The sequence below is a fragment of the Oryctolagus cuniculus genome, chromosome 20 (genome assembly GCF_964237555.1).
Source record: "Oryctolagus cuniculus chromosome 20, mOryCun1.1, whole genome shotgun sequence".
Lineage (NCBI taxonomy): Eukaryota > Metazoa > Chordata > Mammalia > Lagomorpha > Leporidae > Oryctolagus > Oryctolagus cuniculus.
The window spans coordinates 21055540-21068208 of NC_091451.1; the positions used below are offsets into that span (position 1 = coordinate 21055540).

Here is a 12669-nt window from a genome sequence, read left to right on the forward strand (position 1 = left end):
TCAGACTCCGCGGCTCTGTCTCCCCAGCTGGGAGGCGGGTGAGAATCTGCCTGGCCGCGCTCTGCCACGCGGTCTCCCCACACCGCGGGAACTCTGGCAGCGCCCATTGTGGACCGCCAGCGTCCCCATCCCCGACTCCCGGCTCCTCTGCGAGGTAGCACAAGTGCTCGGCCGTGAGGCCGGCCCCGTCCTCAGAGAGTTCAATCTACCAGCGAGACACGGGCGCGGCCAGTGCCACGCCGCGGACCAGCACTGACACGAGGCGTCTGCCCGGGGAGTGCACTCCGAGTGTGACAGGACAGCGGGCCGTCACCCAGGGAGCATGGGCTGCGGAAACTTCTCCGGCGTCACCTCGGGTACCGGACGGGCCGAGCCACACACCGCAGGCTGGAGGGGGCCGCCTCTGTCCTGCACCGAAGGGGCTAGGAAAGGCCACTTCCGGTTCTCTGCCCCGGGAGGCGTGGGGACGCTCAGTTGTGACTGAACAACGCGAGCTTCCCGTCTCTGATTGGTTCAGGCGGATGGAAAGGGGTGGGACATGGAAGTGAGGGGCGTGGCCGATCGCCACTCAAAACGAGTTTTTTGGCAGGGCGGAAGTCGACCTTGTCTGCCCCGGAAGTGCAAGCTCTACGGTCTTAACAGGTGCTGTTTCGCCTGCCCGGCGACTGCTGTGGAGATGCCGGGGGCTACGGAGAAGGGCTCGGAGCTGTCCGAGAGGATCGAGAGCTTCGTGGAAGCCCTGAAGCGAGGCGGCGGACAGCGCAGCTCGGAGGACATGGCTCGGGAGACCCTGGGGCTGCTGCGCCGGATCATCACAGACCACCGCTGGAGCAACGCGGGTGAGGCAGGCTAACTCCGCTCGGGTCCCCGGCCCCTTTTCCCTGCCCTACCCCAAAGCTGAAAGTCTCCCCGGCCTCCCCAGGCGCTGGCCCCGCTCACCGTCCGTCTCTTGGGCCGCAGGGGAGCTGATGGAGCTGATCCGCAGAGAGGGCAGGCGGATGATGGCCGCGCAGCCCTCCGAGACCACAGTGGGCAACATGGTGCGGAGAGTGCTCAAAATCATCCGGGAGGAGTATGGCAGGTCAGGCTCGCGCCCTGGCTCCGGGTTGGACTCCGGGTTGGACTGGAGCTGAGCAGCTCCTGTACCCACCTGACCACAGCTCCTCCTCACCTGCCTCCCAGACTCCACGGGCGCAGCGACGAGAGCGATCAGCAGGAGTCCCTGCACAAACTCTTGACGTCTGGGGGCCTGAGCGAGGATTTCAGCTTCCATTATGCCCAACTTCAGTCCAACATCGTCGAGGCGATCAATGAGCTGCTGGTGGAGCTGGGTGAGAGGCATGACGGTGGGATGCACAGGACCGGTCTGAGCGCCCCTGCAGGTGGTTCGTCGGCGGAGCCTTGGCAGCGGCCGGCCCCCTCCTCGGGCTGTGTCTTGGTTAGGAAGCGTTGCTGGAGCAGCCAGCGGCGCTGAAGCAGCCTCTGTGCTTTGCCTTACAGACCCCCCTGCAGGTCCGCCGGGCAGAGGCCCCGGGGACAGGGCTTTCTTTTGGTTTTAAAGAAAGTGAACTCCCGAAAACCATGCGTGATAGGCTCTCTTTGGCCACACACACACACACACACACACACAAGAGGGGTCTCCAGAAGGCTTATGGGAAGTGTGCATTATGAAAAAACTAAGTGGGGGTTCCAAGAGGGTTTTTTTTTTTTGCACCTAAGTAAGTTTATCTTTGAGTTCTGCTTCTCCGAACTTGTTGCATATCCCGTTGGGTTCTCTCTGGGTCCCCAGCTGCTGCTTTCGAGCCCCCGTGGTTCTTCTCTTGCCTGCCCTCGTCACGCGGAGCTGTCGTGTCCACCTTTTGCAGGAAGATGCCTTTGGGGGGAAGCTCCGTGTACCCCGCTCAGCACTGTAGGGTTTCCCAGATGGTTCTCTCACGGCCTTGAACAGCAGCTGCACCGAGCTGGTGGGGAGCCAGGGCCGGGGCTGAAGAGTCGGGCTGGGAGGGGGGCAGCTGGACCAGCCGTGGTCCAGGGCTGCCGGGGGCGGCATCCGTGCCCTCTCCGCACTCTTGGGTCGGTGTCCTATTTTCCTTGCAAAACTCATCTTGCAGAAGGGACTACGGAGAACATTGCGGCCCAGGCCCTGGAGCACATCCACTCCAACGAGGTCATCATGACCATTGGCTTGTCCCGCACGGTCGAGGCCTTCCTCCGAGAGGCTGCGCGCAAGAGGAAGTTCCACGTCATCGTGGCGGAGTGCGCCCCTTTCTGCCAGGTGAGGCGCTGTGCAGCTGCCGGGGAACCGCCGAGCCGAGGGAGGGAGGGAGGCTCGCGGGCTCCACGCCGATTTCTTTGCCTTTTTTTTTTTTTTAAGATTTATTTATTTATTTGAAAGGCAGAGTTACACAGAGAGAGAAGGAGAGACATAGAGGGAGAAGACAGAGAGAGAGAGAGAGAGAGAGAGAGAGAGACTTCCATCTGCAATTGGCCGCAACAGCCAGAGCTGCGCCAATCCGAAGCCAGGAGCCAGGTGCTTCCTCCGGGTCTCCCACGTGGGTGCAGGGGCCCAAAGACCTGGGCCATCTTTCACTGCTTTCCCAGGCCATAGCAGAGAGCTGGGCTGGAAGTGGAGCAGCCAGGACTCAAGCTGGTGCCCATATGGGATGCTGGCACCACAGGCGGCAGCTTTACCGGCTACAGCCACAGCCCTGGGCCCTGTATGCCAATTTTTGAATCCCACCTGCAAGCCAATGAGATGCTGAGAAGATAAAGTAGAGCATGAAGGAAATTTTCATCCCGTGAAATGTTTCAGAAAGTTGGGTGAACCGCTGGGTCCGAGGAAAGTTGAGTATTGGTCTTTTAGGACTCAGGATAGGGTGAATTACGGTGGGGATGGCTGACGTGTGGTGTGACCTCGCTCCGGCTGGAAGTCAATGACAGGTCTCAGGAAGGAAAGGTGTGGGGAAGCAGGATGTCGCGGGGGGTGGGGGTGGGGGGACAGGAGCGGCCCGGCGGGGGTGCTGGTCACGCACCACGCTCTGTCTCAGCTTTGTGACTGCTCCAGCGCCCCTGCGGAGTGTGGGACGTTTATTAGCTTCCCCCCGGGCCTCCTGGCTGCTTTCCAGAGAGTGCCTCGTCAGCAGAAACACGCTGGAAGGCGTGTGCCCGCCGTGCCGGCCCGCGGGCTCCCCAGCTCCTCCCACGGGCTCCTGCTCACTGCCCAGCGCCGGCCTTTCCCTCCTGTTGCAGGGTCACGAGATGGCTGTCAACCTGTCCAAAGCAGGCATTGAGACCACTGTCATGACTGATGCTGCCATTTTTGCTGTTATGTCAAGAGTCAACAAGGTGGGTCTGTTGGAGCTCTGTTGAATTCATGAAGAATGTGTTAATAAAAAAGTTGTGATTTCTTCTCCTCCCCTAACATCTATGGTAAAAGAGGAGTTTCTAGCACCTTTTGACTGCACATACTTAGTTCTTTTAAACGTACTTATTGAATTTATTTGTATCTACATCCCATTCTTCACAATAGCCCTGTCTGGTTAAAGTTTTGAAAGAATGGCATGGCACTAAGCCATGAGTGCCAGCTGCCAGGGCCTGGCTGCGGGGCTCCTGCCTCTGGCTCTCAGGAGGTGTGGCGTGCAGGCTCCCGGAACAGACAGGGCTGAGGGCACAGGCGTTGTGGTTCTCTGCATCCACTCATAACATGGGAACTCACGTTTAAGCCGGAACTTGTACTGAGCTTTCAGCCTGTTTTGGCCAATGAGCCTTTCAGGGCTCTAACCCCAGGGTGGTTCTCATTTTTCTTCCCATCCCAAAGGTGATCATTGGCACAAAGACCATCTTGGCCAACGGTGCCCTGCGAGCTGTGACCGGAACCCACACTCTGGCATTGGCAGCAAAACACCATTCCACCCCACTCATCGTCTGCGCCCCCATGTTCAAGCTGTCCCCACAGGTATGTCTGTCCGGCCCAGCAGAGAGGAGGAAGCCGAGTGTGGGTTTGCAGCCGCTCAGCTGGGGCTGCTTTATCTGTTTACTCAGTGGCTTAGACCCAGCGGAGGCTAGAAAGAGCCACCGAAGGCTCGATGCAGGAAGATGACTGACCGGAAGCCAAGTTGTCCTGCAGCGACAGGCGACAGGTGTCGGGAAGGGCCTCTGCTTACACCAGGCTGCCACTCCCTGGGGCCCTGACCGCTCCTGAACGGGCCAAGCGGGGTGAAGCCAGGGCCGTGGAATAGCCTTTTTTTTTTTTTTTTTTTAAGATTCATCTATTTTTTTTTAAAGATTTATTTATTTATTTGAAAGTCAGAGTTACACAGAGAGAGAGGGAGAGGCAGAGAGAGAGAGAGGTCTTCCATCTACTGGTTCATTCCCCAGTTGGCTGTAATGGCAGGAGCTGCGCTGATCCGAAGCCAGGAGCTTCTTCCAGGTCTCCCACAGGGGTGCAGGGGCCCGAGGACTTGGGCCATCTTCTACTGCTTTCCCAGGCCATAGCAGAGAGCTGGATCAGAAGTGGAGCAGCCGGCACTTGAACCAGTGCCCATATGGGATGCCAGCACTGCACATGGCGGCTTTACCTGCTACACCACAGCACCGGCCCCTGGAATAGCTTTTATTTGCCATTTTCCCAGGGCCTGTCCTCTGTAGTTTGCATACAGCAGTTTACTAAGTGAAGAGCCATCCATCATTGATGGGGGCAGTCTGCTTTGAAACATTTATTTATAGGTCCCTCTGTTTTTTAATTGTGGTAAAATTCACACAGCATACAATTAGCCATTTCAAATGTACAATTTAGTGGTGTTTAGTGCATTTACAGCATTGTGCAACCAACACTCTTCCGGTTTCAACACTTCTTTTTTGACATCCCAGAAAACACCCTGAACCCATTAAGGAGTCACTCCCCAGCCAGCCTTCTCCCCGTCTCCTAGTAATCGTTCATCTGTTTCCTGTCTCAGTGGATTTGCCTATAAAGAGTCATACAGTTAGTGACCTTTCCTGCCTGACTTGTCACTTAGCATAACGCTTTCAGGATTTCATCCCTGTTGTGGTCAGAGCTGCCTTTCTTGTGAAGGCTGAGTCGTCGTGTCGCGTGTGCATGGATATACCACGGTGCGCCCATCCATCGGTGCGCGTGTGTGGATATACCACAGTGCACTCATCCACCCGTCCATTGGGGGGTGTTTGTCTTTTGTGGATAACGTCGTTGTGAGCACATGTGTTTGCTTCCTCTGTGGAGCCAAGTTTTCATTTGCCTGGGTGTCTATCTGGGAGTGTAATTGCTGGGTCTTTATGAAAGCATTTTTTCCCCCTAGTTCCCCAATGAGGAAGATTCATTTCACAAATTTGTGGCTCCTGAAGAAGTCTTGCCGTTCACAGAAGGTACAGGAATTGTGTGTGTGTGTGCGTGCTGGGGTTTTGTAGAAGTGGATGCTGGCTGGTTGGCAGCCGTCCTCCTCAGGGACTGTTTGTTCCTGTGAGCAGCACGGTGCAGCACGTGCTCGCAGCCCGGATTCAGTCCATGCTAGTCTGTTCTGAGATAAATACTTGAAGCCACAGTGGACTGGGTCACGCAGACCGACTGGGTGTGGCTTTGCATTGTTCCAAACACAGGCAGCAGCCGGAGGGGAAAATGCACCTGCTTTCGGCTGCTGTGGGGGTCATTTCAGTGAGCTGGCTGCCAAAGGACGCTGGACATGGCCCCACCTGGGAAACTCGCCTGTGGCCTGGGGCCTTCGTGTATCGGGGTCCTTCTGGCTGCTTCTGTGGATGGCAGCCCTGCTCAGTGCACCTGCCACCACCCCGGGGAACACAGCATGGCGCACGGGGTCCTCGCTCTTCTGGGACGCTGCGTAACCCTTCCCTTGATTGAAATGTTTGTCCTTCCAGAAGTATTTACCGAGTGCCCTCTGTGTAGCCAGTGCTGTTCTAGGCACGGGGCATGTAACCGTGAACAAAACAAATAAGGCCCGCGCCCACGGAGCTTCCGTTTATCGTTAGACAGATGAGAAAATGTCAGACTGTGGGATGTTTGAGGAAGCAAACGTGCAAGGGTGACGCAACGGAGTGGCCTTAGCTCGGGGAGGTCTGGAGACCGTTCAGCAGGTCCTGAATGAGTGGAGCTTCCAGCTGGGGAGGCAGCCGCTGCTGTGGGGCTGCCTTCGCCCGCTGGAAGACGGGGCCGCTGGCTGGCAGCAGTGAGCGCGGGGGATGGGACAGATTGGAATTCTTGTGGTGTGGTAGGGAGGGCACGGCACCTGAAGGTTCAATCCGAGTTTGAGTTTTTCTTTTTTTAAAAGATTTATTTGAGAGGTAGAATTAGACAGAGGGAGAGACAGAAAGGTCTTCCATCTGCTGGTTCACTCCCTAAATGGCTGCAATGGCCAGAGCTGGGCCCATCCGAAGCCAGGAGCTTCCTTTGGGTCTCCCACGTGAGTGCAGGGGCCCAAGGACTTGGGCCATCTCCTGCTTTCCCAGGCCATAGCAGAGAGCTGGATGGGAAGTGGAGCAGCTGGGGCTTGAACCGGCACTCATATGGGATGCCGGCACTGCAGGCAGAGGCTTAGCCTACTTCTCTACTGTCCCGGGCCCTGAGTTTGAATTTTATTCTGAGGCTGTGCAAAGGCACTGGAGGGTGTGAAGGGGGAGCAGAGGACGTGGAGGCCTCACTCTGGTTTCTGTTGCGCCGCAGCCTCCCTGCCTTGGGCAGCTTGTGTGCCTGCACTGTTGAACCTAGACTGGATCTGCTACTTGACTCCTGGGAGAGGGTCCCGGTGTAATCTTGACGTGTGACTGCCTTGCAGGCGACATTCTGGACAAGGTCGGCGTCCACTGCCCCGTGTTCGACTACGTCCCGCCAGAGCTCATCACCCTGTTTATCTCCAACATCGGAGGGAACGCCCCCTCCTACATCTACCGCCTGATGAGCGAACTCTACCACCCCGAGGACCACGTCCTGTGACCACGCTCGGCAGGCGGAAACTGCGCAGGCCGACGCGGATGGAGCGCAGACCGAGCGAGCGCCGCTGCTGTGAGGCGTCCTCGTGCGCCCAGGGGCAGGGCAGCCTGAGCCCCGCGGGCTGGTCGCCCCCCTGTCCCCCCACTCCTGCCTCATGCACTCGCAGGGCAGCGAGCTTGGTTGTGGAGCCGTCGGTGACCTGGCTGCGTCTGCGGCAGGGACTTGGCCTGCTGAGTGGTGGTAGCCAGGACACTGGACACCTTGCTGGGATACAGACTTTTGCTTGGGAGTGGCCCCCACACCTTTTCACAGGCCGTGCCAATAAAAGCTCCTCAGGCCTGCCGCCGTGGTGATTTACTGTCCTGCTCCCATGGAACCTCTTGGAGCAGCAGAGCCCTTCCTGTGTCTTCAGAGGGGCTGCATTTAGAGGGAAATGTCTAAAATGCAGAAGCACAAATAAAGCATTGGCCGTTTCCTCTTGTAGCTGACCGGAAATGGCCCCCAGCGGCTTGTTAGGGACCCAGGACGGTGGCGTCCAAGGCCTCTGTATCAGCAGAATCACCTGGGAACCTAAAAAGCACTGCGCTGTCGTGGGCTCCATCAGCCTACTGCGGGGAGTGGTTAGAGCAGAAGAGGGCTCTCATGTCATGTGTTGTTTTGTTTTGTTTTTTTTTTTTGACAGGCAGAGTGGACAGTGAGAGAGAGAGACAGAGAGAAAGGTCTTCCTTTGCCGTTGGTTCACCCTCTAATGGCCGCCGCGGCTGGTGCGCTGCGGCCGGCCCACAGCCCTGATCCGATGGCAGGAGCCAGGTGCTTCTCCTGGTCTCCCATGGGGTGCAGGGCCCAAGCACTTGGGCCATCCTCCACTGCACTCCCGGGCCACAGCAGAGAGCTGGCCTGGAAGAGGGGCAACTGGGACAGAATCCGGTGCCCCGACCGGGACTAGAACCTGGTGTGCCGGTGCCGCTAGGCGGAGGATTAGCCTAGTGAGCCGTGGCGCTGGCCTCATGTCTTGTTAATAGGACCACAAGCGGGTCCAACGCTCTGGGCCAGTTCAGAAGCTACGCTGTAGAATTACTGGTGCAGGCACACAAACAATGCGCAGAGAGGCACCTGCAGTGTCACGGCCGGAGTGTCGCAGGAGAGAGGTCAGTAAATAAGTGGCATTTACTCTGGGAACATTATGTGTAGGCTGCGGGAGAGGGCTCAGAGGGTGCCAGCAGTGCAGTGTTCTGACTGAAGACTTTTTGGCTGGTTCGCCCAGCGTTTAATTTGAATTTGTTACCGATATTTAAAAATCTGGAGATTGCACATTTGAAAAATTCAGACTTCTTGCTTTTCTTAAGAACTCAGGTTTGGTAACTGGGCTCACGTTCCCCGATGGCAGTGGTAGGTAGCGTCTGATCTCATTTCGTGGAAAACCCACTTCCCAGCGGAGCCATTTAACTCGTTTCTGCCGTCTGCCTAACCCGGGCAGGCCCCTGGGCTGTCGCTCTTAACAGTCTTCCACTGATTTTATTCTTGTTTTTATTATTCCCGAGACAGAGCTCCCATCTACTGGTTAACTTCCCAAAGAACTGCAGTGGCTGGGGCGGACCCTGGCCGAAGCTGGGAACGGGGAACTTAGCCCAGGTCTCCCATGGGGTGGCGGAGACCCAGCCACTTGAATCAGCCCTGCTGCCTCCCAGTGTACTCACTAGGAATTGGGAGAAAATCCAGGACTTGAACACAGGTGCTCTCATACTGGATGCAAGCATTCTAACCACTAGGCCAGACGCATGTTCCAAGAAGTCCATTTTATTACTGTTGGTTAAAAAGAAGTGGGAAAAAAAAAACAACAACCCAAGCTGCAAAGTGCATATGACCGTTCTATCATTAAAACAACAAAATTACATGTATGTGGCACAGGGGAAAAGTTTGGAAGAATAACACCAAACAGTAGCAAGCAGGGAGACATCTGATTTTAATATGCTTATATATTGTTTCCACTCTATTTATTTGAGTGCGAATTCCCAGTTGCTGGATCACTTCCCAAATACCCATCAAGGCTGGGCCAGGCCAAACCCAGGATCTGAGACTGAATCCAGGTCCTGCACGTGGGTGGCAGGGACGGAACTGCTGGAACCATCATCATCAGCTGCCTCCTGGCTGCGCAGTAGCAGAACGGTGGCACTGGGAGGGGAGCTGAGGCTCGAACCCAGGCTCTCTGCTAGGGGATGTGGGCTTCCCAGGGGGCATTTTGACTGCCACATCAGACACCTGCCTGTTTGCATCCTCAAGTGTCCTACTTTAGTGATTCACAGTTGTCAACTAAGAAGTCTCCCCAGGTGGTCTGGATGACCTGTCACGGCCAGGGAGCAGGCCTGCTGCCCCCTGTAGCCGTGTCTGGGGGAGAAGGAGACCCCTGGGAACCTACCTTTAACAGGTCCCTGAGCACACTTTGGGAACGCTGGCCAGTGGCAGGTTGTGAGGGAAAGGCCCTACTCCTTGATGCCTGTGTGAGATCAATCTTTGCTTAGGCTTCTGACTTCCCTAGGAGGGAAAAAAGCAAGATTAGAGAGGTCAGCCATGACACTGACCCAAACCTATGACTCAGCAGAGCCTGACTCACTCTGGCCTCGGTCTGTCAGTTATTTCTCGAAGCCTCTAAGACCCCACGCTTTCCCAGTGAAGTGGCTTACAGCTACCAATTACAAGCAATTGTCTCCTCCGAGGGCACCAATTCTAACAGCAGTTCACTTGGGTACAATTGTGTGGTTTGGAGTGAGAGCAGCAGTGAGTCAAGGAACTGAAATCTCTTCCTAGCTCCAAAAATGCTTTATGATACTTGTCCTCCGTGCATCTTGGTCTCGGCCTAAAATTAGCACCAACATCCTTCCCAGGCAGAGCTGAGGGGGAAGGGGGTGGCTCTGCTTCACTGTGGTCATCTCTTCGGGGCCTGGAGCAGAAGGACCGCCAGCATGCGCGTCCAAATCAAGCAAAGCCTGTGCCGTCTCACCTCCCTCTCTCTCTCTGAGGAAGGGTGAGTAGCGGACAGAGCACCTGAACAGGGCGGGGGAACCGTGGTGCCCACGCCCACTCTCAGCCTTGGTGCCCTCCTGCAGGCAGGGCCCCGACATTGGGGGGAAACTCTCCTGGCTTGGGGAGCATTAGTAGCACTAGGACTCCTTGGATGTGAACGTCTTTCTGAATATGCTAAATAAACCAAGTCAGATAATGCAGTTTGTAAAGACACTTTTTCCCACAGCTTCTATCTTCCAATTTGGGCGGAGGGCAGGAAAGGCATAATTCTTGGAACTCAAATAAGGAACAGAAATTCCTAATTTAGCCTGAGAAGAAGTCTTTGAAAAAATACTCTAGCAATAAAAACTGAAGTTGTAAAGTGATACCTCAGAGAAAGACGCTGGGACCGTAGGATCGTGAGTTTCACAGATGTGCTGTGGAAGCACTTCTCAGAGCAGTCTGCGGCGTCGTCCCCGGGCGACGGCAACGCAGGCTGCCGGTCGCACGCTTCCATTACGTGACTACAAGACTACGTGCGTGGAACTCAGCACATCAGAACTGCTTGGCCATGAAGATGGCACCAGATGGTGATGCCATCCACCCGTCCTCGCAAAAACTCCCTCTGCAGACGCACACCTAACCTGACACAGAACAGCTATTTTGAAATGTGGTTTGGAAGTGTTTTATATCTGGCCCACTTTGAATTATTCTTTCATTCACTAAACAGCTGTTCCAGGATATTGCGCAATGGCTAAGCAATTACTATTAATAACGAGCTATAGTCCAACCCAGTCTCTTCACATCGCTCACACAATGAAGGGCGGCCTCTGAGCCAAACCTGCCCTTGAGACAGGGATGGCCTGGTGTTTGCATTGAATTCTGCGCTGCAAGGAGGGCTCCCTTCTGCAGTGGTTTCCCAGGCAAGTGACATGTAGAATTCAGACCAGCTTGTAGTCGGTGGTATGGCATAATGGGTAAAGCCACTGCCTCCAGTGCCAGCATCCCATGTGAGTGCCGGTTCGAGTCCTGACTGCTCCACATCCGATCCAGCTCTCTGCTATGGCCTGGGAAAGCAGCAGAAGATGGCCCAAGTCCTTGGGCCCCTGCACCCACATGGGAGATCTGGAAGAAGCTTCTGGCTCCTGACTTCAGATCGGCTTAGCTCTGGCCATTGTGGCCATTTGGCAAGTGAACCAGCAGGTGGAAGACCTCTCTCTCTCTGTAACTCTGCCTTTTGAACAAATAAATAAATCTTGAAAAAAAAAAAAAAAAAAAAACTTACCTAGAGTGCAAGGAAGCTACTGCTACTTAGTGGTGACTTGATATCTGAAATTCATAATTTACACGTAAAAGAGGTAATACAATGTTGAGGAATGATAAACTATTTTTTAAAATGATATGGTTTTTTTTTTTTAAGATTTATTTATTTATTTATTTAAAAGGTAGAGTTCCAGAGAGGTAGAGACAGAGACAGAGAGGTCTTCCAACCTCTGGTTCACTCCTCAAATGGCTGCAATGGCTGGAGCTGCGCCGATCCAAAACCAGGAGCTTCTTCCAAGTTTTCCACATGGGTGCAGGGGCCCAAAGACTTGGGCCACCTTCTACTGCAGCATTCCTAGGCCATAGCAGGGAGCTGGATCAGAAGTGGAGCAGCCAGGACTCGAGCCAGCAGCCACGTGGGATTCCAGCGCCACAGGCGGAGGCCTAACTTACTCCGCCACGGTGTCGGCCCCCACGTTCTTCACTCCGATGGAAGAATGCTAACCTCCTCCCATTCTGTGACAGAGAGCCAGCTGTGACTCTGAGAGGAAGCTGCCATATCCTAGCATCAGTTTCCTTCTCTCCCTGACTAAAGCTAAGCCTCTTGAAGGTACAGACAGCCACCTGCGGCTCTATTAACAGAATTCTGATCAAAGTTACTGAAAAGCAGATGCTAAGAGTGGCTGCACTTCACATCTCACCCCTCAGGTTCCACTCTGAAGTTACTAAGGTCTCTACCAACCAGAATCTAATAAAGTGGAATCAGTAAATTCATAAACTAATGAAATCCTACTAAATACATCACAGGGGCTGGCGCTGTGGCCTGTCACCGATGTGGGAGATGTGGATGAGGCTCCTGGCTTTGGCCTGTCCCAGTCCTGGCTATTGTAGCTAGGAGCCAGTAGATCTCTGTAAATCTTGCAATAAATAAATCTTAAAAAAAAAAAAAGCCAGAAATTCAGTAAGAGAAGGTCTGTGAAGAATCATTTTGTAAACCTAAAAACAGAGCTGGCACTGTGGTGTAGTGGGTTAAGCTACCGCCTGTAAAGCCGGCATCCCATATGGGCACTGGTTCGAGTCCCGGCTGCTCTGCTCTGATCCAGCTCTTGGCCCCTGTGCCGGGAAAGCAGCATCAGGTGGCCTAAATCCTTGGGCCCCTGCACCCGTGTGGGAGACCCAGATGAAGTGCCTGGCTCCCGGCTTCAGCCTGGCCCAGCTCTGGTTGTTGTGACCATTTTGGGAGTGAACCAGCAGACGGAAGATCTCTCTCTGTCTTCCTCTGTCTCTAACTCTGCTTTTCAAAAAAACAACAGAAACATTAAAAATCAAAAAACAGAGAACCTTAAAGTATCTTGCATGTTTTAGAAAATTAAACACATCTTTGTTCTTACAGCAGTTCAAAACAAAAGAGGATGAAACCCTACTACGTGGTAAAAGTCCTCTATTGGATA

General features: G+C 54.5%; 1 protein-coding gene across 1 annotated transcript; it reads left to right on the forward strand.

Moving 5' to 3' along the window:
- Positions 1–621: 621 nt before the first annotated feature.
- On the forward strand, positions 622–7297 carry EIF2B2 (eukaryotic translation initiation factor 2B subunit beta; the record flags this gene model as incomplete). The annotated part of the gene is given in 8 exon segments (NM_001082631.1): positions 622–839; positions 961–1081; positions 1183–1331; positions 2112–2275; positions 3250–3345; positions 3818–3955; positions 5313–5379; positions 6801–7297. Coding segments are annotated over 8 exon segments (1056 nt in total). The 3' UTR covers positions 6959–7297.
- Positions 7298–12669: the final 5372 nt, after the last annotated feature.